The 23,670-nt window shown below is 34.6% G+C and overlaps 4 protein-coding genes across 9 annotated transcripts in view; 1 reads left to right on the forward strand and 3 right to left on the reverse strand.

Moving 5' to 3' along the window:
* Window positions 1–446: 446 nt before the first annotated feature.
* LOC113495386 (isocitrate dehydrogenase [NAD] subunit beta, mitochondrial) lies at window positions 447–9,384 on the forward strand. Of its 2 annotated transcripts, none has more exons than XM_026874084.1 (9): window positions 447–597; window positions 1,026–1,118; window positions 3,958–4,053; window positions 5,819–5,935; window positions 6,373–6,580; window positions 7,130–7,293; window positions 7,797–8,006; window positions 8,391–8,527; window positions 9,030–9,384. In XM_026874084.1, the coding sequence occupies exons 1-9, from the start codon at window positions 556–558 to the stop codon at window positions 9,121–9,123; spliced, it is 1,161 nt and encodes a 386-aa protein (XP_026729885.1). In that variant the 5' UTR covers window positions 447–555; the 3' UTR covers window positions 9,124–9,384. The 2 variants fall into 2 exon arrangements, with proteins under 2 accessions (XP_026729885.1, XP_026729886.1); XM_026874085.1 differs by having other exon boundaries at window positions 1,026–1,085.
* Window positions 9,381–11,933, reverse strand: LOC113495388. Its single transcript, XM_026874086.1, has 4 exons — window positions 11,549–11,933; window positions 10,825–11,077; window positions 10,211–10,330; window positions 9,381–9,829 (listed from the first exon to the last, which is right to left on the reverse strand). The coding sequence occupies exons 1-4, from the start codon at window positions 11,752–11,754 to the stop codon at window positions 9,731–9,733; spliced, it is 678 nt and encodes a 225-aa protein (XP_026729887.1). The 5' UTR covers window positions 11,755–11,933; the 3' UTR covers window positions 9,381–9,730.
* Window positions 11,934–12,279: 346 nt separating this feature from the next.
* LOC113495389 lies at window positions 12,280–14,345 on the reverse strand. The gene is made up of 4 exons (XM_026874087.1): window positions 13,994–14,345; window positions 13,353–13,608; window positions 12,862–12,981; window positions 12,280–12,499 (listed from the first exon to the last, which is right to left on the reverse strand). Exons 1-4 carry the CDS (start codon window positions 14,194–14,196, stop codon window positions 12,416–12,418), a joined length of 663 nt encoding a protein of 220 aa, XP_026729888.1. The 5' UTR covers window positions 14,197–14,345; the 3' UTR covers window positions 12,280–12,415.
* A 466-nt stretch (window positions 14,346–14,811) lies between these two features.
* The window catches only part of LOC113495385 (ileal sodium/bile acid cotransporter-like), a 29,342-nt gene continuing 20,483 nt past the window's right edge, over window positions 14,812–23,670 (reverse strand). For 4 of the 5 annotated variants that reach the window (XM_026874079.1, XM_026874081.1, XM_026874082.1 and 1 more), the window contains exons 4-10: window positions 22,811–22,944; window positions 22,216–22,335; window positions 21,670–21,844; window positions 20,999–21,261; window positions 20,381–20,567; window positions 19,762–19,837; window positions 14,812–16,711 (exon numbers count right to left, since the gene is read on the reverse strand). In XM_026874079.1, coding sequence (XP_026729880.1) covers window positions 16,555–16,711; window positions 19,762–19,837; window positions 20,381–20,567; window positions 20,999–21,261; window positions 21,670–21,844; window positions 22,216–22,335; window positions 22,811–22,944 — 1,112 coding nt within the window. In that variant the 3' untranslated portion in view covers window positions 14,812–16,554. Of the gene's footprint in view, window positions 16,712–18,418; window positions 18,427–19,761; window positions 19,838–20,380; window positions 20,568–20,998; window positions 21,262–21,669; window positions 21,845–22,215; window positions 22,336–22,810; window positions 22,945–23,670 lie in introns of all 5 variants that reach the window. The other variant, XM_026874083.1, reaches the window with a different exon arrangement.

The following is a 23,670-nucleotide window of genomic DNA, read 5'->3' on the forward strand; positions in this document are numbered from 1 at the left end:
ACTGAAATTATCTGGCAGGCCCTGTCTAAAAAAAAAATAATTGCAATTATTTTTATGCATCAGAACCATATCTTACAGCTCTTAAAAATATTTTACATATTTTTCAACAAAAACTTATTCTTAAACTCGGTTTTCATGAAGTAAAAAACGTGTTAAAATTTTTGAAAATATAATGAAACACATCTGAAAATATTATTTAAAATACCATTGAAATCATTTTTTACAGATGTAAATGTTTTAATAATTTTTTAACGTTTCGGTGCATGCATTGTAATTTTTTGGAAATTTCTACTGAGGAATCAAAATAAATAATTTGTATCCATTATCTATTCAGAATTGATTTTTTCTATATTTCTATTAAAATAATAGTATGATTTGATGATTGTGAAATTTTAGAAAGAATCTTGTTAAGTCGTTAATCTTTTGTTTAGCGTTATGAGCTGTCATAAACCGTAAAACGGACTTCTCGTAGGTTACGTCTTTGCTAGCAAAGACGATCCAAAAATAATTTTATTAATAAATAACCTTTTATAAAAGGTTTTACACACCTCCAGGATGTCGCTTCTTACTAGAAATGTTTTCCGTGCTCTGGCGCAGGTATACAATTTAAGTTTTATCTTTAAACATGTTTAATCGGCAATGTCGTTCCGAGACTGTTTCGTAACTCTGTTATTATGAATACTCGTTTCGCGGTTGTAGTGTGATAATAATTATTGTTTTTAATAAACAAAGTATCATTATCGTGTTCTTATTTGGTAATTGATATGCGTTCGGAGATATTTAATGTTTTGTAAAATGATTAACCTCACGTGATCTTTGCTAATAATATCTACTGCAGACAGACGGCATATCGCTTTATTCGCAATGCGTATTATCCTGTTGATTGCAATATGATGACCCTTGGCCTTGCAATGCTAAAACATGATACCTGCTGAACCATTTAAAACATTGTGTCAAATGTAATTATTTGTTAAAGTACAAACATTATTTAAATTTCGAAGTGATAGTATTTTTTTTAATTGCAGGGTTCTCAGCATGTGAGCAAAGGAGTTCATACAACTGGTGTGGTAAACAAGGACAAAAACGTATGTTTTGCTCCGCACGGTATCAGCACCCTGGTGAGAACACTAACTGTCTACTAATAACTCATAATTATTGTGATGAAGCAAGACTTAATATTATAAAACTATTTAATAGACTTATATAGTCCAAAATACGATTTAACAAAAGAGAATGTTATAATTTAAGCTTTGCATAGGCAGGTAGCATTAAATGCCAGTTTTTTTTTTCTACATACAGAAGTAGAGAGAAAAATCAAAGTAAAAGATTTTTTTGTTTGAAATCAAAGTTTTCTTATTCAAATGTGTAGTTAATTAAACCAGTTACTTTCTAGTTATCTCCTTTTTATAGTATTTGACTTTTAAGTTAGCTGTCATTATTAATTTCAACATTTTATTCTAAACATCTTGTTATTGACAAATGTTAAGCTTGCTTCATAACTTTGCATATAAACATTGTTTAAATATTATTTAAATTTAAGATTGGTACAATTATCAAAATTTTATAATTTATTAGAATTGGCCCCCAAAAAATACATATTATTTTACCTGTTTTTTTAAGTTATAGTATCAACTTCTTCTTGAAAGTCAACAGATCTGTAAGCTATGTTTTTGTTCCTGATGTACATGCATGCACCCATATGTATATGTTTATAAATAAAAATAAGTGTATGTGAGTAGATCACACCATTCTATTCTTCATATTATTTTAATTTGAAAAAAATTGTGTAGGATGTTCAAAGAAAATTAAAAGTAAATAGTGGAAAATTTTGTAAAAATATGTCATTTCAAAATTAGTTCACATAGTTTAATTTGTGGTTAAAACAAATCTTATTTAAAATTGTAACTTAAATGTATTCAAACATTCATATTATTAATGAATATGATGACCATTCAACTCATCTGTGCCCATGGCCTTATGTGTGTGTCCATTCAACAGAAATTGTTTTTTTGCTCACAAATGTATATGTATTGTATTAGTAGTCAAAGTAACTGTATATACACAGGTTTACCCAGACATAGCTCCATGTACAAAGATGAGTTGATTTAAGAAGTCATATCAAATTGGCAATGACAAAATTAGGTACATATAGAAACAATACACAATTTCACACATTGGTTCACACAATATTGACACTTCTAGTTAGAGAATAGGATGGTCCATAGTACAGCATGATTTTACACCTAACTTATTTGTTAGAATTAGTATAAGACCCTTTAACTATTGACGGTATCATGAAAATGCATGTTGGTGTCATAACTAGACAGGCATCATTAATTGGGTCCATTTGATACAAAAATGGGAATTTAATAAAACACATACAAACACAAGAATTGGCTACTAAGTGCATTTATTTAGACTTTGAAGTTTACAGGTATATTTGAGATTTTAATAGTTAAAGTTTCGACTTTTCTGTTCCTTTCAAGGTACAGTGTATCTGTGACCTTGGCTCTTGCAAAGATGCCGAAATGTTAACTAAACCGCAATGGAACAATCCGTTTGAAATAAGTTCTAATTAAATTTTGAGTATACACTGTTTAGGAAAAATGTTGTTTAACAAACAATTGTCAAGTTAAAGGGTTATGTGCAGCATGCAACCTTATTACAATGCCTTTGTGTTGTCCAAATGCATTGATAACTATAACAGGTCATTTAACATGTGGTAGCTTAAGTTTTGTTTGCAAAGTGAAGGCAATTTCTATGTGAGCTCTTAAATAAGCCCTTGCCATGGTGGAAGGGAGACACAGGAGGTCATACTGCATAGCGACCTCTCGCTTCCACTACATCACATATGCTTTAAGATATCTCTTAAGGCAGAAACTGAGCATTTAATTGAGATGTTACCCAAAGTGTCTCAAACAATATATCAGCTGATGTTTAAGTATGGTGTATTTATTACAAACTTGTTTTACTCAGGTAAGTTTAAACCTGTAGGATAGGCAGAAAATATTTTACACACTTTTATGAATCAATAAAAATATTTAGGTTCAAATAAAATTGTTCTCTACTTAATTGAAAATAAAGCTGTTTTTGATTTATCAATTATAACTGAACTAATAAAATACAAAATAAAAACAATAAAGAAAAATAAGTGATTTTAAGATGCAGCTCCATTTACATGAAGTTTCAACTTACAGTAGCTATTTATCAAAAGTCAACAGTCTATTGAGAAATGATAGATAAAGTCTATGACACCTTGACCTCCAACCTTCAATGTTATCAGTTTAGTCAGCAGCTGTAAATCCTTGTGATTGTTTCATAGTCTTGTTAATTATTATTAACATGTAATTACGCTTTAGTCTCGTGGATAAGACGTAAGATATCTATTGTATATCAAAATGTATGATAATGTTCGTTTATCATGATTGTATAATGTATGTTTGTATTCTGACTATATATTATGTTGAGCTTAAGTCGTAGTCTGTCTCCTTTTCTTGCCATTGGATAATGATATTTTTTTGACATAGGTATATATACATAGGTATTTGATATAGACATAGGAAAATTAATGAAAGTAATAATCTCCCAATGACAATTTCAGGCATATTGAGAAATCACACGATAAATTTATATGAAAAATAATTGTATGTTATTGATGACTTTATTCAAGAAGTCTTTAATAGGGAATTTGATTAATACGTCTATCAAAGTTTAGATAAGTGACAAGAATATCACACAAATAATAGAAACACAATGACTCATTTTTTAAGTATTTATTGTCAAAATATTACGATAAACTTTAGTTTAAATTAACTTCCCTCTAGAAGAGGCAGTCAAGAGTGGCACAATTGAAATATAGCATTATATAACATTAAGTTTTACAGCTAGCCCTAGGCACTATTACTCAGTCAACAGTATGCTATCATAGCATGTTCTATAATATGTATCTATGTGTAGCAATCGAACTCGACGGAGGGCCGCATCAAGTGCACGCTGATCCCCGGAGATGGAGTCGGCCCCGAGCTAGTATACTCCGTACAGGAAGTCTTTAAGGTATGCTTTATTATTGTTTGTTAAGCCTGTAATACAGCGAATTACAAAAAGTTTGTTATTTTTTTATTTAATACTGCTTATCCAAAAAATACCATGTAAGCAATGATGTTATAGTATAAAGAGGTAGATAAGTTACTTGCGCCTAAAAAGCGGCGCCGTAAAACTGGGCTAATTAGCACACTCGAGGTTAGTCTCGTGAAAGCATCGGCAACGATGACAGTGTCATTTGTTCCGCGAAATTTCTATAAAAATGCCGTCATGTGTGATGCGACACTGTACAAATTACACAAGTAAGACTTCCAAAAGTCTAGGGAGGACATATAATGCTTAAGTATTAATTTTGAATTGATTTGCTTTCATATTGTTTAGGAAATCCAAAATATTAGCATATATTTTATCATAAAAAAATCGAGTTGGACAGCTGTCAAGATTATAAAAAGTAAAAGACAGGACATTTCCTAGATAGTGCCTACTCATATGCTTACATCAACCACGAAACGAATTAATAAGTTTGATATTATTTTTAAAGGTTTCCGGCAAATGAATTAAGGGGTAACCAATGGATAAATTTAACAACATCCGCTATCTATAATATTAACTGGTCTTCTAGTAAATGTGCAATTCCTGAAGATGAATCTGATACTTCAGACAGAGCCAAATTACTTGAGATAACACTGCACAGGACAATGTTGATGTTATATATTATGCTATTTGTGAAAATTCTTAAAGATGAATATTCAACCGATTCTATAAAACAAATAGTGGGTTACATTTCAGGATGGATAGCAAGAAAATTAACTAATGGCCTAAGATGCGAAATTTGTATTAACACTTTATTTTCTTGTGAAAAATTGTGGTACCACAAATTAATATCAATCAAAGACATGGGTAGCCAATGTTACTCGACCGAATATGTATTCATTATTAGCTTGAAATCGGAAAATATATTAAAATCTCACATAAAAGAGGACGGTTTATATTTTACTACATACAAAGAAATTGATGTTGTTAAAAATAACATTTTAAAATCTTTAATTAACTCAAATGTTTTTAGTAATCTGCACTTTCATGCGATGACACAGCCACCAACTTTTAATCATCGCTTACATTTAATTAAAGCAATAATAGAAAAATATGTTAACGTCCGTCTTCACTTTGCGCATAAAAACAACCCCGACCTGAAGAAACTATCAAAAAGACAAAAAAAAACACAAACTTAATTTGTTTGAAGGTAATTAGAAGTAAATGAAAATAAAGTATTTTTAAAAGTATTTGTCCTTAGCTGTTTTATTTCTTAAAAGAATAGCAAGCAGAGTTAATTTTAGACATATCAAATCTGCTTACTAAGCCATAGGCATCAAACCATTTTATGTCTGTTCTGTGAAATTTAATTGATTAATCTATGAAGTTAGTCGTGATATCGCAACGACACTGCGAAACATATATTCGTCTTGTTTACACTCTTGCTTGTAAGCATGCTATCTTTTTCACACATTACAAGCTTGTCAAGTTAACTGTGCCCAAGCGGCTATATAAAATCATCAACTCGGAAGCCGATATAATTCGATGGCATAATATCGTATAATGTTGTGTGTTTGTAAATATAAGTAGGTACGTACGCCGCGGACAATTCTTGACATCGCATTAGTACTGACATAACATATCTACCTCTTTTTATAATATAACATCATTGCATGTAAGTATGTTTGTATCTTTTCATTTGTCGGCGAAACAAAAATAGCTGTGACCCTGATTGCTATTACAGGCGGCAAACATTCCCGTGGACTTCGAGTCGTTCTTCTTCTCAGAGGTGAACCCCACGCTGAGCGCACCTCTAGAGGATGTGGTCAACTCTATTGCTAGGAACAAGATCTGTATCAAGGTATGTTTGTAGTAGATAGCATATAAATGTTGTAAGTTACCCTTAACATGTAATAGTTATACCCTTAGTATGTTAAGATTATTGAGTCCTTATAAAAGAAATGTTAGAAAGGAGGTTTTAGATAAGCCACATAATATTTTAATTTGGAATAATACAGTAATGTAATATATTTAGTTTTTTATGATACTGTCATTTTTTTATGTTGATACCACATTATTATATTAATTATTGAAACCATTTTACGGGACAGACGAAAAATCAGGACAGGACCTAATTACTGGTTATTTAAATAAGGCTAAAATATATCCAGATTATCAGTACAGTTTACAGCTGCGGAAAAAAAACATCGCGTTTTACCAATACACAGACGTCTGCAATGCATTTTTGGAACCCAAAAAATAAAAAATGCATAAAATCATTTTCCTGTCTACTTCCAGGGTATCCTAGCTACCCCAGACTTCTCGCACACGGGCGAGCTACAAACACTGAACATGAAGCTTCGTAACGCGCTCGACTTGTACGCGAACGTGGTTCACGTGAAGTCGCTGCCGAACGTCAAGTGCCGCCATCACGACGTGGACTGTATCATCATACGAGAGCAGACCGAGGGCGAGTACTCCGCGCTTGAACACGAGGGTGTGCCTGGTGAGTACTCTGTGACTGTAACCAAATCATTTCATCATCATCATTCAGCCGAAAGACGTTCACAGCTCGACTTAGGCCATCCTCAAAAAGGGGGGTCTGCCATAGCCGCAAAGCTTCTTTTAAAAAAAAAAAACGACTCCCGCAGTAAGAAGCCGAGTGGTTGTGGACCAAACCCACAAAACGCGACTTTCGATCCCTGCGTACCGTACGAATAGCTTTTGTATGTTCCACGAATGCTTGTGCTCAGTCTGGGAGTCTTTGTCCATGTAACTTGAATGTTTGTCAAACCCCCTGCGATACAAGGATTAAATTTCTTAATGCGGGAGTCGTGTTTCTTTTTTTTTTTCAAGGTGTAATGATTTACTTACGCATATTTGTCGCTTATGATAAAGGGCTCCGATTGATTCCGAAAGTAGAGGCAATACCGACCAATAAAAGTTCATTAGATCAAATTCATGAAAGATATTTAAATAAAAACAATCGTTGCAAAAAGTCACGTAAAATGGGCATTACAAGTTTCCTATTTTTCATATTATTTCTCCTTTCAAGGTGTCGTGGAGTGTTTGAAGATCATCACAGCGGCGAAGTCCGAGCGTATCGCTAAGTTCGCGTTCGACTACGCCGTTAAGATGGGCCGCAAGAAGGTGACCGCCGTACACAAGGCCAACATCATGAAGCTTGGCGATGGACTGTTCTTACGTAGTTGTGAAGAGGTATGGGGTTCAATGTGTATTAAATATTGGTTTAAATATATATTATGTTGATATAGGGTATATAGTATGATAGTAGAGTAGAGTATAGTATGATATAGGGTTTCTAAAATGAAGCGAATGTTGTTGAATCGAGCGCGTATGGATATATTTTTAATAATTTTTTTTAGTGCCTATTGCGCATATAAATGTATGATAATGTAGGTACATTATTTGATCTTTTTATATGATAATATGATAGTACTTTTTTGTGTCTAAAAGGTGAAAACGGATTTTTACTAAGGCTTCGCTGTGTGACCGTCCGTCTGTTACCAGGCTGTATCTAATATACCGCGATAAACAGACTATAAAAAATATCAGAGATGATGTACATATTTCCGTAGATGCTATAACAACCAAATACTATAATAGAAATTGAGGATAAGCAGCGGTGGAAACGGTAAAAAAATGTTACAATCCTAATATTAAACCAACAATAATTAACAAAACCCCCTTTTAATTTCCAGATGGCGAAACTGTACCCCCGCATCCAATTCGAGAAGATGATCGTGGACAACTGCACGATGCAGATGGTGTCGAACCCGAACCAGTTCGACGTGATGGTGACCCCCAACCTGTACGGCAACATCGTGGACAACCTCGCCAGCGGCCTGGTGGGTGGCGCCGGTGTGGTTGCCGGAGCCTCGTATAGCGCCGAGTGCGCTGTGTTCGAACAGGTGAGCGGCGAGAACAGGACAAAAATATGGGTTAAAAAATGAATGTTGCCGAGATTTTGGCAGTGCACAACCTTTAAAAAACGAATAAACATCTAGACTGACGAAAAAATAAATAAATATGATGTATCAAAACGTAATGACTGTGTGGATCAATATAGGTAATATGGGGAAAAATTAGGGGTTTCTCAATTTTTAAATCGAGTAATTATGTACCTAAATGCAGCATCTTATTCACGTTTCGAATCACAATCGATAAAAAATGTACAAAACAAAAGAGTCATGTCATGTTCAAATCGGGTTTACGCATGTCTTAACATTTAAAACACCGTTTTACCTAACCATTACCAAAAATATTGTACATCCTTAAACGTCGTGTCCCCACAGGGCGCCCGCCACATCTTCTCTGGCGCGGTGGGTAAGAACATCGCCAACCCCACGGCCATGCTGCTCTGCTCCGCCAACCTGCTGGCACACGTCAACCTGCACCCGTACTCCCGCCAGATCAAGAACGCCATCAACAAGTACGTATTCATTTCATAATTAAATACTTTTTGCTAAGTCACCTTTTTTTAAAGCCTATTCAAACCATACCAGCTGAGTGATATTCCAAAGATCTGCAACCAGTTTACGTTGGTCCTGTGGGTCCTTGTAAGTTCTGAACTTGTGGACTAGGTCAGTCGAGCCAGTCAAATTATTGAAACACAATCGAACTCATTGTTGTGCTAGGGGAGCAAAAAATCTTGAAATCTAAAGTCTAGATAAACAATAAAATATGGCACTCAGTTTTTGCTTGTAACTTAGTATAATTGATCATTGTACCTAAAATTACCACCTGTAACTACATTATGGAAGCAATAAAGTATTGAGTATTGAGGTATTTTACAAATCAAATTGTGTTAATGTTTCTGACCATTCATGCCGATTCCCATTTAACTAATTAGCAACAAATTTCGCTGACAGACCGACCTGTTCGTTATAGTCGTGAGTTTTGCTCCAGTATTAATGTCACTTTTAAACTTCCAGAGTTCTGACGGACGGCAAAGTAAGGACAAAGGACCTCGGAGGCCAGTCTACCACAAAAGACTTCACCAACGCAGTCATCCACTGCCTCGCCTAAACGACTAGTTTAACTAGTCAATAGTTTCCCATTGACTAGTTGCATAGTCAAGTTTCCCAATGACTAGTTACCTAGTGACATCCTGTAACATCAAACTAAACATACCTAAGCGTAAATTATTTCTACTTAATTATATTTATTGTAACATCGATCTGTGAATCATAGTGAAATTAAATATACAATTCAGTATTTATTTTTAAGTATTTATGTAGATAAAATCTGTTGGAAATGTAAATACGAAAAATAAAAAGAGAAAATCAATGTATTCATGCAGTTTTATTTGTTGAATTTGAGTGTACTATACCCACGCATTGCTCATGCCTTTGGCCGCCATTTTCGTGACGTCATTCGACAAAACATTTTTATCTTTTTTTTAATGCTACTTTTAAAGTCAGGATTACGTCACGTTACCGTTAATATGCCAAAGTTCTAGAGCATCAGTAATTTGAGAGAATCAGAATGTCTAGTTGAGTCTCATTTCGAAAGTAATCTTCAACTTTTATACAATGGCAATACCTAGTAATCGATTTGATGAGTGTACTTTATATCGATTAATTAAATCGTAAATGTTTTTTCGATTATCGATACATTTATACATTGCTTTCGGCTAGAAGTGGTCTTCATGGTGATCGTGGTGTAAAGCTCTCGCAACCGCTAGTTTCGCTATTCTCTCTGAAATGTTGTATTTTAGGGCGTTTGGCGCCACCTGGAGGATAAACGTTAAAGTTAAAATACACAGTTAATTTCTACTTTCTGAGCATTCAATGAAATGACAGACGCAGGGCGAAGTTTAAAATAAATATTTAAGAAGTATTGCCAGGCCAGCGGGATTGTCCAAAATAGTTACCGCGACACAGGGCAAAGCGGAGGAATATGGGTGGGTTTTATTCTCTCCGCCAAAGCGTGAGGAGTCATTTGACGAATGGGTACTTGTACATACCCATATAAAAAAAACTACTCTCGAACAAAAAGTTATAAAGTAAAATTGAAACAACTCAATTAACTCAAACACATTTAAAGTATGTACCGAAAAAAAAATGTTTTACATGTACTGTATTTCGTTAGCCATAACAGTTTTCCAACTAACCTTTCCTGGTTTCCTGTACCATTCCTCCTGTGATTGCCTCCTGTAGCATTTGAAGGTGGGCATTTTGGCCATAGTCTTGATCCGTGGTAATAGTTCTTCTAACGGCTTGGATTTACCTCGCTGAAACACGAAACATTTTGAATAAAATCAATTTGGTAACATGAGCATAACTTTTTTAACGACTCCCGCATCTTTGTGCCACAGGGGTTTCGTAAACATACAATGTTAGGGTACAATGGCGGTCTTATCGCTAAAAGCGATATCTTCCAGACAACCTTTGGATGGGCAGGAAAATTATCAGTATAATATATACAGAGGTAGATCATGGTGTACTATTTTTAAAAACATATAAATGTATACACAAACATACATAAAACAGATATAAGAAATAAAATGAATGAATGAATGCGGTTGTGTTAAGGACAACTATAATTGTAACAATGATCATCTTTTTACATTTTACATAATAATAATTTCAATTGCTGATCCATTTACTTATATGTTATAACTTACAGTTCTTAAAAAACGTTATTCTGTTACTTATTTCAATAACGCTTTGCAATAGACGCTGAATAATTTTGAACTCACTTACTCATTGATAAAGAACAATTTACCTTAATCGGCGGCGGGGGGTACACCTTCTTTTTCATGGCTATTTGGCTAATATACTCCATGTGCCGCTTCCACTCTGAATCCGACCAGCCCTTCTTCCTTCTTAAGTTGGTCTCCTGTTTCTTGAGGTCTACTACACAGTCGGCTAGCTTCGTATATATCGTGGCGTTAGATGCCTCAATTGTGCGATCGACACGCTCCAGTCGCTCTTGACTAAACTTATTTTTGTATGTCCTTTTCAAGATTATTAAACGTCTAGAACATAATGCGCACTCGCTAAATGCTTCTTCGCAATGCGCTAACAGGCGCGTTGATTATGCTTTTTCCTTAAGTGGCATAATTTTTATAATTAGGGATGTATATTATAGGTAGTAACTAGTCTAAATATCTGTGAACGCTCATAATGCAAGATGTACATACAAAAAACAAACGTAAGCATATTTGCGGTATTTTTAACCGACTTCAAAACGGAGGAGTTGTAGTTTGTCTGTTTACGGTTTTTATTATGTTTGTTACCTCAGAAGTTAGGACTAAATAGACCGATTTCCGACCAATTTCATCAAGTTTGGCTCAGCAGTTTTTTATTTGAAGTCGGTTGTTGAATCAGTGTAATTGATTTGGCTATGATTGAGCTTAATAAATCAAATGATAACCATCGGAGCGAAGTAAAGTAATAATTACATAGATGTTAATCAATTTGTTGTAAATCTTGGTAAATCATCCTACCTTAGAAACGGCCAAGCTATATCACTATTTTTGTGGCAAAGACGTCCGGATATGGCAGACTTCCTGGTTCCAGACAACTTACTCACTTCGGGCATGCCTTCACCTAACTCCACAAAATACTTTCTCGGCGCGCTCAGCAAGTTTAACCTCTTTGGTATTTTGTACGGAAACGTGGCTGTGGGCGGTTCATATTTGACCGGAGACATCGTCGCTAGCTGTTAAGAGAGTTACACAAAGATGGGATACGGGTATTCAGGCATTACATGGTTATTTTAAACTTCTATTTCACTTTATTTCTCCTCTCTCGAGTTTGTGCCATGACTGACAGACGAATATGTTTATTTTGACGGCGAGTCCCTGACATTTTGTTTAGTTCTTAAAACTTCCGAAAGGTTTCCGTTTGTGAGACGGATCTTTTTGATACACAATCACACCTACAAGAATGCAGCTACTTTTGGCTCCATTCGGCTTGAACTTATGGAATTCATTTGGTTGCCATAAAAGAAGATAAGAGGCTACATGTTGGTCACAGACCCTTATTCATAAAGTTTCCTGCACTTCTAGCATCAGAAAAGCTTTCAGACCGATACTTAGAAGATTTTACCAAATACATAAATCCTGTATTGCAGCTTCTTAACAGAAAAATGCAATTTATACCTACCTTATGTCGTTATCATTGAGTTCAAATCGAAAAACCTGGGTAGTGGGTACTATAAATAAAAATGCTCACGGACAGTGCGTGTGTTTATTTAAATTTTTACGTCACTAAACTACTATGTAATGTTTTAAAAGACTATACTATTACTACATGCTTCACATTCATAAGGCTGGTGTGTTGTGTTGGTCGTTCCGTGGGTTTGTGGTGGTTTAATCCTGCGGCTGTAAATTTCTCGGAGCGGCTAGCTTTTTAGTCCTTTCTGTCAGTACGTATTTCAATGCACTTGGAGCGACCTGAGAAGCAAAATAATAGTATTTAATGTGATTAAATTATTTATTCTGCAAGTCGTTTATGTACGGTCTGTTTTGAGATACACATTAATTTTAGGGCATAAAGAAAGAAAAGTAAGTATGAAAAAAGATGTCCGATCTCAGACTTGAGATATGGTTTCATGAGAATCGGTCAAGCCATTTCGGAGGAGTTTAATATCGTACATCGTGGCACGAGAATTTTATGTATTAGATACACTTTTCTTTGGGCTCAATGCCTAGACATTTCCTCTGACTACCACAAGAATAAACGTCGAAACAAACTCGAGGATCACTGTTCCTTTTTAAGTACAGATACAAAAAGAACAAAGAAGGTTGTTACGAACCTTTTCAGGGTTTCTGTACCAGTTCTCTTGCGACATCCTCTTGTAGCACTTGAAGTCAGGCCGTGATGCCATCGCCGTGATGCGAGGCATTAGCACTTCCAGGGGCACTGACTTGCCTCTCTGAAATGAGACAGTTTTTATTAGAAAAGAGGTTTGGAGACCATGCGGAACTTGAACATATGCTTAAGCTAGTTACTTGGTGTCGACTAGCAAAAGTGCATGAAGGGAATATTGAAGAAGAGTTTAAGAATCAGTCAATGGTAGGTAATGCGTTTTGCTAATAATTGCCACTGGTATTGAAAGATTTTATCATTTTTTTCATACACACAGACAAGGTAATTAGTAATTCCGTGCATGGTAATGGCAGCTATTACAAAATCAACAAGTAGGTAAGGACTGTAAGCAACACTTAAAGCATATCTGATATCAGTGATATCCAAATGAATATAAAGTGTCACTATCAATATTTGGTTATACAAACAAATTTATACCTTAACAGGAGGCGGTTTAAACTCCTTTTTGGGCGCAGCTACTTGTCCTATATAATCCATATGTTTCTTCCACTCGCTTTCCGTCCAGCCGCGCTTTTTCTTGACTTCTTTAGCGTCTTGTTTCTTGAGATCTATCACACAGTTCGCAAGTTTGGTATAAAGTGTGGCGTTGGCGAACTCAATCATACGATCGATGCGCTCAAGGCGTTCGCTGCTGAATCTGTTCTTGTATTGCTTCTTTATTATCACTAAACGCCTGATAAAATTAAAAACGATTATATCACTACATGTCTAGCAGTAACAAGGTGGTAAAAAGTTGTAAACATTGACATGCGTTTTGGCTCAAAATTCTTATTAGGTACATTGTGTAACTAGGAGGTTTAAACATAATAACTGTCGGACTGAGACTGGTTAGACACGTCAGGACTCTAGCTGTGTTACAACACGGATGGGCAATCCGGGTACATAGCAGCATCCAGTTGTTACATAGGCCTCACAAAAAAAAATTAAAGATCCCTGTTCCCAAGTTTTAAACAGAGAAAACATAACCACTCATTTCATCCAATGATATTGTTAAACTTCGACGGCTCACTGACACTATTTCTCATAGTTCCATATCCCTGACTTCAACCTTCACTCACCGTATCCAGGGCCAAGCTATATCATTGACTCGATCGGAAGTGGTCCCCGCGAGCGCTGACTTCCTGATGCCGGTGGGAGTGTACGCCGGCATGCCCTCCATGGTCTCATAGCAGTACCGGCGAGGCACGCTAAGGGCATTCAACCTCCTAGTAATCTTATATGGAAAGGTGTTTGTCGGCAGATCGTATTTAAGTTTCGCCATTTTGATAGCTAGCCGGTCAGAGAGAGTTACATTTGTGTTTTGTGGTTAGGATTACATTTTTATTTATTACAGACTATTTATTGTTACGTAACATTAGTTGGACATTACAGCGCACTGTGTTAGGTGTGACGTTGGATGCCGTGTTTTGACGTAGGCGTTTTTTTATTTTTTTTTTGTTTTATGAAAAGGTTGTATCTGTAGAGGTTCTATATGGGTTCGAGGTTGCAAATGCCACACAAACCATCGATTTCTGTTTGTATCTCTTATGTTTTACTTAATATCCTAATGCAAAGAACCACAGGTCTAACTTTTAGAGGCCTAGTCGAGAACTTTTAAATGTGTGGGACCATTATTATTACTGCTATTTCTATTCGGCACAGTGACGAATGCTTAGTCGGTTTTCATGAATAAATTTGCTAAATATAAATTATACACAACGTCGTTTTATAAACGCCATGTTTTATAACATTCTAGTGCATTGCGGCTTCTTCAAAATCATAACACATAACTATATGGTAATATTCTCATTATCAAAACATCCCTAACACTTGAACGAGAAAAGGCTAAGTTGAGATAGTTTTGAAGACAGAAGTGACAGAAATAAAACAACACATATCTTCATGGAAAACGTTTGTATTAGATTCTTAATACAATATCGATCTCATATAACTTAACGCAATACTGTTCTCAAAACAAACATTTCATTCTTACATCACATCTGTTTCACCTATAAACGAGTTGTGAATCACCATAAACCAATGGAGACCTTACATGTTATAAAAAAAGCAAAAAAATAAGAAAATATTTATGCATTACCAAACTAATAAGTCACAAACACTTCTACTAAAATGTTGCCAGAATCTTGTACCATTTATGTGCTTTCGTTAACACAAATGCAAATTGTTTAAAATGCTTTTAATGGCAGTAGTAGTAAGACAAATCAGATTCAATCCAGATCAAGGTTCAAAATTACTACTCTAGTTTTTTTAATCTGGCAACATTGAATATTCAAGCGGTATAATGCAAAGTACGCCTTAACCAAGGTGATAGATAATATTGCAGAAATTAAAATCATAAAATAAAAGCTTTGAGTTACGTACAATTTTATAGGTGAAATCCAATCTTTATGTGTAAGTTATTAAAGATAGGCACACATTATTTACTTTAGAAATACATCAATTTATTTGTTCTTCATGTTCAACTATTTTTTTATAAAAAAAGTCAACAATGTGTGCCACTTCTTTAACCAATTAATGTATGGCGCCAAAACATATGAAGGCCCATACAATCAAATAAATATTAAATTTAAAAGTTCTTCTCAAAATGCATAACAATGCTTCATAATTTTCAAAAAACAGTTACAGTGGATAAAAGCACCCAAAATTAATAACAAGTTTCAAGATATATAAGAATACTAGCTGCGCCCCGTTGTGTTACCCACGGACAAAAACTACAAGTATAGTAGATTTCAAAATTCTACCAAAAATACGTATTACAAGATCTCTTATTATTTGTATATGGCAAGATATGTTTACACAATTGCTTCACTGGTAACATTATTTTAATAAAAGTTTATTAAAATATAATATTACTTATTATTCTATAAGGTGTCTTTATAAAGATTCGTACATTGTTTTGTATTATTACCGAGCTTTATCAAACTGAGTTTACCATTGGTTTTCAAATTTCTGTCTCCATATCTAATTTAATCACTTTATTGTCTATCATTCCTTAAAACAACATATTAATATTGAATAACATATACCAATTATAATATCATTTAATGAAAGGGACGTTGACTGCATTTTCACATCCTCTAAAAGGTTTCATAATCCCATTTTGCATAATAAATAATTTCATTTCAACATATTAGACTCTTATTTACGTATTCAAATACTTGTAACGATTTTTAAATATCATATGACGTCACTAACCGATACAAACAAAACAGCCAGTTTAATACGCGACATTACGAAAAGCTCGGCGCAGAGGTCGCCACAAGCACTTACAGTAAACAAATCGCCATATTTCACAATCTCGTATGTCTATCGTACCGAAATATTTAAATGTAAAGTATGTAGTATTCACTATTCTGTCAAGCTATATTAGCATTTTCATTACCTTTGTAAATAACTATACATTATGGCATCCTACGTCATTTAAAAGTGTCTGATCAGCGGCCTATATTACTCCAAACCGCCATTACTGTATGTGCTAGTGTTGCACTCTGGTGATTTAACATTGCAGTAAATTATCCCCTATCAAAAACGGTCAACATCCCCGATTACAGAAAACATATTTCATCATTAAAAAAACTTAACAAATCCAACAATAAATAAAGTAATCTTGTAATACGTATCACTTGGCGTCGGGCGCGTCGTGTCCGCCGGCCTCTAGACCTTTGGCAGTCCTTCCGTATAGATCAGCGGTTGAGACGATTGCGGGCTGCGGCGACTCTCCGCTTGGGGTGACGTCTTCTTCCAGCATTTTCTTGTGCTTTCGTCGGTTGATAAAGCTGGAAATATATTTGTAAGTAAAATTGCTGCTATAGTAATAGTTGCGGTTTGGTATCCTGAACAATTTTTACTAGTTATTTTTTTATCTGATGCTTCGGAGAGAAGCCTTTTGACAGCGTGGGAATATTTCGACTTGGATTTAAAAAAGAGTTTTTTGCCTGTAGTTGGTCAATAAAAACTGATTGAGTAGAATTATAATGGAGATAATTAAAAAAATATGATATCAGAATTCAAGTTTAAAATTATGAAAATTGACTTTAAGAGTTTTATACATGTCTATATAGTTTATAATTCAGGACACTTAAGTTAACAAAATTAAGTCATGCATGCCAAAGGTTAGAAAGAAAAGAACAGAAAAGTTAAGGAAAACAAAGTATTATTACTTATTTATAAATGTAAGAGAGCTCTGATTACAATTTTATTTAGTTATTTTTTTTGCATTTCTTTTTGAGATTTCCGTAATCGTTCAACCCGATTGTAATGCAAAATATTGTTTTTATAATTCGTTGTTGAAAGGTTGCAGAGCAAATACTACAGCAATCCTAAACTATACCAAGTATTAGGTGTTTTTTGTTCTCTTGTAACATTTATAAATAAGTATATAACGTGAAGTATTTACAATATTGCGTTTTCACTCGGCCAGTTATTACAAACATACCCCGTAACTTTATTTGTACACGCGTTAAATTAACGCAACGGGGCAATGTTTATAAATGCTGTTTAATTTTGGTATGTGTTACGGTAGGTAGGTATGTGTTTTTTAATCAGTACTATTCTTTTTAAAGAATAATTCCTCATAGTGCTAATGTCTGAAAATAATGTCTAAATTAAGACATTTATCGAGGCAATTTATATAACTATACGGTACATATTTTAGGGAGTGGAGAGAATACGTGCAAAAACCGTGTTCCCTTTAAAAATATTGTAGCAGTACTAATGCTCTTACGCTCTGGAACTATGGTTAATGTTTGTGGAAACTCCGTGACACATAGATACAAATCCTTAGAACGGGATTCGTATAAAATACTAGGTACAAATATATGAAAACAAAAAAAAAATCACCTCATCAGAATATCTAAATGCCAGATAAACAAGTAAGCAACTGTTTTTATTAAAATTAAACAGCATTTATTTCCTACACATAAACAAAAAAGTATCTAGAGGCTATACGTGAATATTAGTGAAAACCAAGACACACTGTGCCTTTACACATGCAATCTAAAATAACATTTGCATTAAGTATCAATTTAAAGGAAATCTGACTGAAAATAACCAATACTATCAGCATGCACTTGATACCCCGTTACCGTAAATACGCATATCAAGTCTATTTTTTTTAGATCCGTTTCTATTTTAAATTAAACTCCTCAACCAGTATTAAGTATCATATAATTACATCTGTGAAATTTGAGTCCTAAGCATTAACTTTCAATAATATATTGAGTTGATTAACGCCAATTTTCATTTATCAATTGTTGCAATCATAAACTTTTTTATTTACAAATGAAACACAAAACTTTCAAAAAGTTTTTTTATCATGCTGCCATACCGAAAACCTTTGTTCCAAAACCAGTAATACGAAAATTAAATAAGCCTTTCTACAGCATTCTACATCTAAAAGCCAAGCATAACACGCGTCCACAATGGATATCTCGGAACCCAACACCTCAACCCTCACAAAGCCTTTACAATTGACGATAACATACCTCCCATACTGTCACGACATAACCGTGAATGACGATGATGTATTTTTATATGGAAATAAAAAAAATATACTTCATTTAATTTAAATTCGATTTTTTTAGAATAATTAGTCTTTTTTGGCCTGTATTGTATTAGTATGAAATGAGTACTAATGCTGGAAATGTCCTTTCGAATGTAAAGGAATTATCTCGCTGAAATATAAAATTATACATTTACTTGCAGTATCGAAAAATGAAGTCAACATTCGTTCTAAAAACCCCTATAACTTTGGCCTGCATTGTATACAAAGGTACCACATGAAAACATAACAACATATACCCATTTTTTCTTGCAAATGTTTAGACCCAAATGATGTTCTTGAATAAAATCTCATGTGATAATCCCATAATGCTATCGATCATACATTGTAAACTCGTTTCTCCTTATATATATACAAAGATATAGCAATTTCTGTATTCGATAAAAATGACACTATTTATATTCGGATTATTATTAGATGCCATAAAATACCATTTGTAGTGGGAAAGTAGTATATGGACGATTTTAAGTTAAAATAACGAAGGTTTTTGCTGACAAACATTTTCACTTTTTTTTTCATCTATCAACTATTTGACGAATATGCAAGTTATTCAAGGACTATTTAAAAAAAATATTAACTTTTAACATTGCTATATCTAAGTACATATTTGATGCAATTAAACATTTAAAGACGACAATACTACTATAATAAGTATGGAAACTAATGATTATAAGTTTAACCCAAGAAATATACTATTTAAGCCGAGATAAACAAACGTGATTAATTTAGCTTACAGTTTTATTTTGAGCCTTATAAGTAAAGTAATAGAGTGTTTAATCTTATTTGTGAACACACTGGTGGTTACATGATTCTACTTGCTGCACAATTATTCATTTACGTAATGGTATGCAATGAGTAAAAATAATATACCAAAAGTAAGTGATAGAAAGATAATAATATATCATCATCATCATCTCAGCCTATCGCCGTCCACTGCTGAACGTAGAATTTAGAATAATATATAGTGACAAGAATAAGCTAAGTTTATTTATCTCAGCCGATTTTACATTAGAATCGAATCATGAAGTTTTAAGTGCTTTATAATTAAGTTTCAATCACTGTTCATGAAATGCTGATCCACAAAATAACTTTCGAACAAATATTATTAATTGATTGGTCCTTAGAGGACAACTTCAATATTTAAAAACGAGGTTCATACATTTGTCAAACTTCATAATACGGTCCATTCGATTTTAAACCTAATTACTATAATTTTATGGCAAGCTTAGAACGAAAATATGGGTATGAAAGGGATGGAAGACTCACCAAGCTTTAATTTTCTGGTAAATGTAGATACAGGTCATAGGTATCGGCGTCATAATGGCGGCCGATACGGGCACCACTGGAAAATTATAATTAATAAATTAACTTATGATTATGTGGCCGAGTGGTATACAGGTTATGGTGGACCATTATCTGATCGAAAACGCAGCGCCATTTGCAAGGTGAGCTTTAGCACTCAGCTGAAATATCAATGTAATGCATGCAGTTCTTTTTTTACAAGACACTTCAAAATGGAGGAGGTATCGTCGGTATTTTTTGTTTGTAAAGTAGTTTTCTTCCACTTAATGTGAATATTATTATAAAAAAAGAGAAAACACTAAGCTAGTACTACAGTAGTCTTTTTTTGAAATCAACTTTATGTTTTTGTGGCAAAAACAAACTTGTTCCGTATATTGTCCTACTCCTTTAAAGCTTTTCACTCCGAACAAGCATTCGTGGAACACTCAAATGCTTGTTCTACGCGGAGATTAAACCCACGATTCGTCGTGCACACCTGGTTTGGCGTGGCAACACTACCACTCTGTTATCCGTGTAATCAAAACCTTTCACCGTTAACTCGTTATTCAAGACCAGTTCTAGGTATATTTAAGGCTATATTTACCAGTGGTAAGGTCAGCTAGCGGCTGTCCGAGCGAGTACCGCAGCAGGAAGATGGCGATGCCGGTGTTCTGTATGCCGGTCTCGATGGACACGGCCAGCGCGTCCGCGTGCGGCTGGCGACACGCGCGCGCCAACGCGTAGCCCGCGCAGTAGCCCAGCCACGGGATACCCATGCCCGCTACTATTATCTGGGGGGATACGTGTTAGGTTATGCTTTGGACTTGGAAACTGGTTCAGAGAAAGTCGGATTTATGATACTGAGGGTTGTATACAAAGGTTAAAAAAACATTTTGCAACAAAAATTGGTCACGTATCAAATTAATGACCCCAATAACGATGCTGCGTTATTGGGGTCATTAAAGCGATGTTTTTTAGTTTTTTCTTGTTTAAGCGGTAAGAAAAGTATATATCAGTGAATTTCCACTATCTTTGACCGAAAGTACAGGCTCAATAATAGGGCTCTGTTTTTCCCGTTTATACGACAGCAAAAAAGTTGTTGATGATTAACTTAGGTAGATATAACATACCGATAACGCAACGCCATCTAGTGTCAAACTAAACGAATGTATTGTCACTGCTAAACAATTGGAAAACAAATAAAAATATAATTAACACTAACCTGCCAATTGAACAACTCGAAGATGTATATATTGGTGACAATAGCGAATACGATGATGAATAGAAGTAGGGTTGTAGAGAAACCCTTTAAGATTCGGACCATGAAGGCCGCTATCTTGGGCGTGAAGCGTTGCATGGCCAGCCCTATGGCCAGTGGGACGATCAGACCCACCACGAAGGTTGCGATCCTTGTGTAAGGGACTACGATCTGAGCGTTAGCGAACACTACTTGACCCAGACTGAATAGCCATAGCGGCATGAAACCTGGAAACAAAACACAAATATATTTATAAACTGTTTCGAATGGGATTGTTATTAAATAGGACTATTATTAAATCAGCACATTATATCTTAAATACAGTTATTTAATATATTTAATTACATATTAAGTTAAATAGTTAAGATTTTTATATGTAGATCATACGCCACTTCTTGGGGTTGCTATGTTGTGGACTTAGTTGCGCTGTTTCTTCTTCACAGCTAGAGCACTTAGGAAGCGGTGAAGGGTGGGCGATACGGGGAGCTGTCTGTTTTTTTTTTTGGCATTCAATAAGTGCTACTTTGTAGCCTATTTTGAATAAGTGGATTTTGATATGAACCCCTCGCGAGACTGGAACTAAATTTCTAAACACGGGTGTAGTTTATAAAGAAAATTCTATCTTAATATCTCACCAAAAGCAGCGATAGTTGATAATGTAGTCATAGCGAGCGACAGATTAAGGTTCCCTCCGAGGATGAAGGTCCAGATGTTGGAGGCGCCGCCGCCCGGCGCCACGCCCGTGAAGAACATGCCCAGCCGCATCTCGGCGTTGTTCGGGAATATCACGTAGCCCAGACCGAATGTCATCTGGAATTGGAGTCAGAGTTTCGATTCACTCAATCAAGGCTGTTAGTTTAATAGTTTCGGAATTACCAAAGAAAACATCAACCAGAGTTTCAATGACCTGTTGGTTAAGTAGTTAGTCGGAGAATGTGGGTTCCTCCCTAGGTAATTCCCTTCCAGAATAAAGATTTGTGTGATGTGGAAGATCATTCGTGTTAAGTCTAGATGTCGTTATAGACTTTACTTTTACTTGGGATGTAATTATCATGAAACACCTATTATGAGAAACGAGCGCAGCCTGCATCTCGATTGCTCAAAAATATATTATAGAAGATCAGTATAGAATTAGTTAATATTTACAACAGATCAGAACAACTTCTTAGTAATATACTTACAAGAGGCATGAAAATAAATTGTCCAACCATTCCTATGATTGGTCCCACTGGTCTTTTGATTGTCTCTTTCACAGTGGGCCAGTCCATCGCACAACCGAAGTTTATGAAGATCAGTGATACCTGGAACATGATAGATTAAATAAACAATTAATAATTTAACCGGTAGAATGGGGGTTCACCTCGCAAAACTGATGGTTTTATAATAATAGGCTTAAGAAAATCCTCAAACAAAACCGTAGGGAAATTTCATTAACCTCCATTTTTAATGTAGTGGCAACAGAAATACATAATCTCTAAAAATTTCACCATTTAAGACAGCGGAAAATATTAACTACGTATTTTTCATTTTATAACAATATTGAAAAGTAAGGCAGATAAAAAGCGCTCGAGTATGGTATGGCTAAAAACATCATTTGTTAGTAAAAAGCGTACTGTTAAGTGACTTATCATGAGATTTTAAATCGCTGTATCCCCTTCATTTATAGATTACGAAATAAAATAAAATAATCCGTATTCTTTAGCAATCTGTATGACGGACTAAACAGATATTTTTTTTGCTAATTACCCTTATATATTTTAACAGAGTAATACTTACAAAAGTAGCTATAGATGTTACGAATATAGTATCGATGACTCTCTCTGGCCTTATGACGACGACCGGTAGCTTGTTGTTGTTGATGGTGAGCGGCTCGGAGCCACGCCTCCCCTCCAGCAACACGTTTGTGAGACCTGTGGGGGGAAAGGCAAAGGGTTCAAGGTTTTATATATCTGCTCTGCTCTTGCCTGCATATTGCCAAGTAGTATCACGCAAGCGACTGTGCTTAAGGAATATAGATTTAACAACAAAACATACAACTGATTTGAAAAACTTAATGAAATTCTTATGGGACCATATTACAGCTATTTCGCGTTGAATAAAAAAAACCAACAAATCGATTCATACAAACATAAAAATAAGTATTATGAACGTCCTTCTTTTATGAAGTCGGTTGATAATACAAACCACATTGGATTTCAGCAAAGCATCACTTCTATAATATATTTTTAATTCTAATATTTTCTTTGAGAACGTGGCAAAACATTACAATTAATAGTTTCAATAATAATGTTGCTTTTCACTTTCTTGTTTTAAGTATAATATGTACTTGCAACAATCCTAATAATAGTTATGCCAATTCAAACACATTTAAAAAAGATAAATGCTTTTAATTATTCAAATATTAACAGGTGTACCTGTTAATATAAAAAAGGTAATATTAAACATTGCGATCAATGTTAATTAAATGGAAAATTGTTCAATGTTTAAACACTTGTTTAAATACTAATATTTAATATGAAAAAGATAAATAAATAAACCTGGCTTTCGCTGATGTACATTTCATTATTTACCAGCTGGTAAATAGGTAGAGTGTATTGAACAACGCCAAGAAACTTTTATAGTTTTAAAATAATGTA

Source organism: Trichoplusia ni, chromosome 6 (assembly GCF_003590095.1).
Source record: "Trichoplusia ni isolate ovarian cell line Hi5 chromosome 6, tn1, whole genome shotgun sequence".
In the NCBI taxonomy this organism is placed as follows: Eukaryota; Metazoa; Arthropoda; class Insecta; order Lepidoptera; family Noctuidae; genus Trichoplusia; species Trichoplusia ni.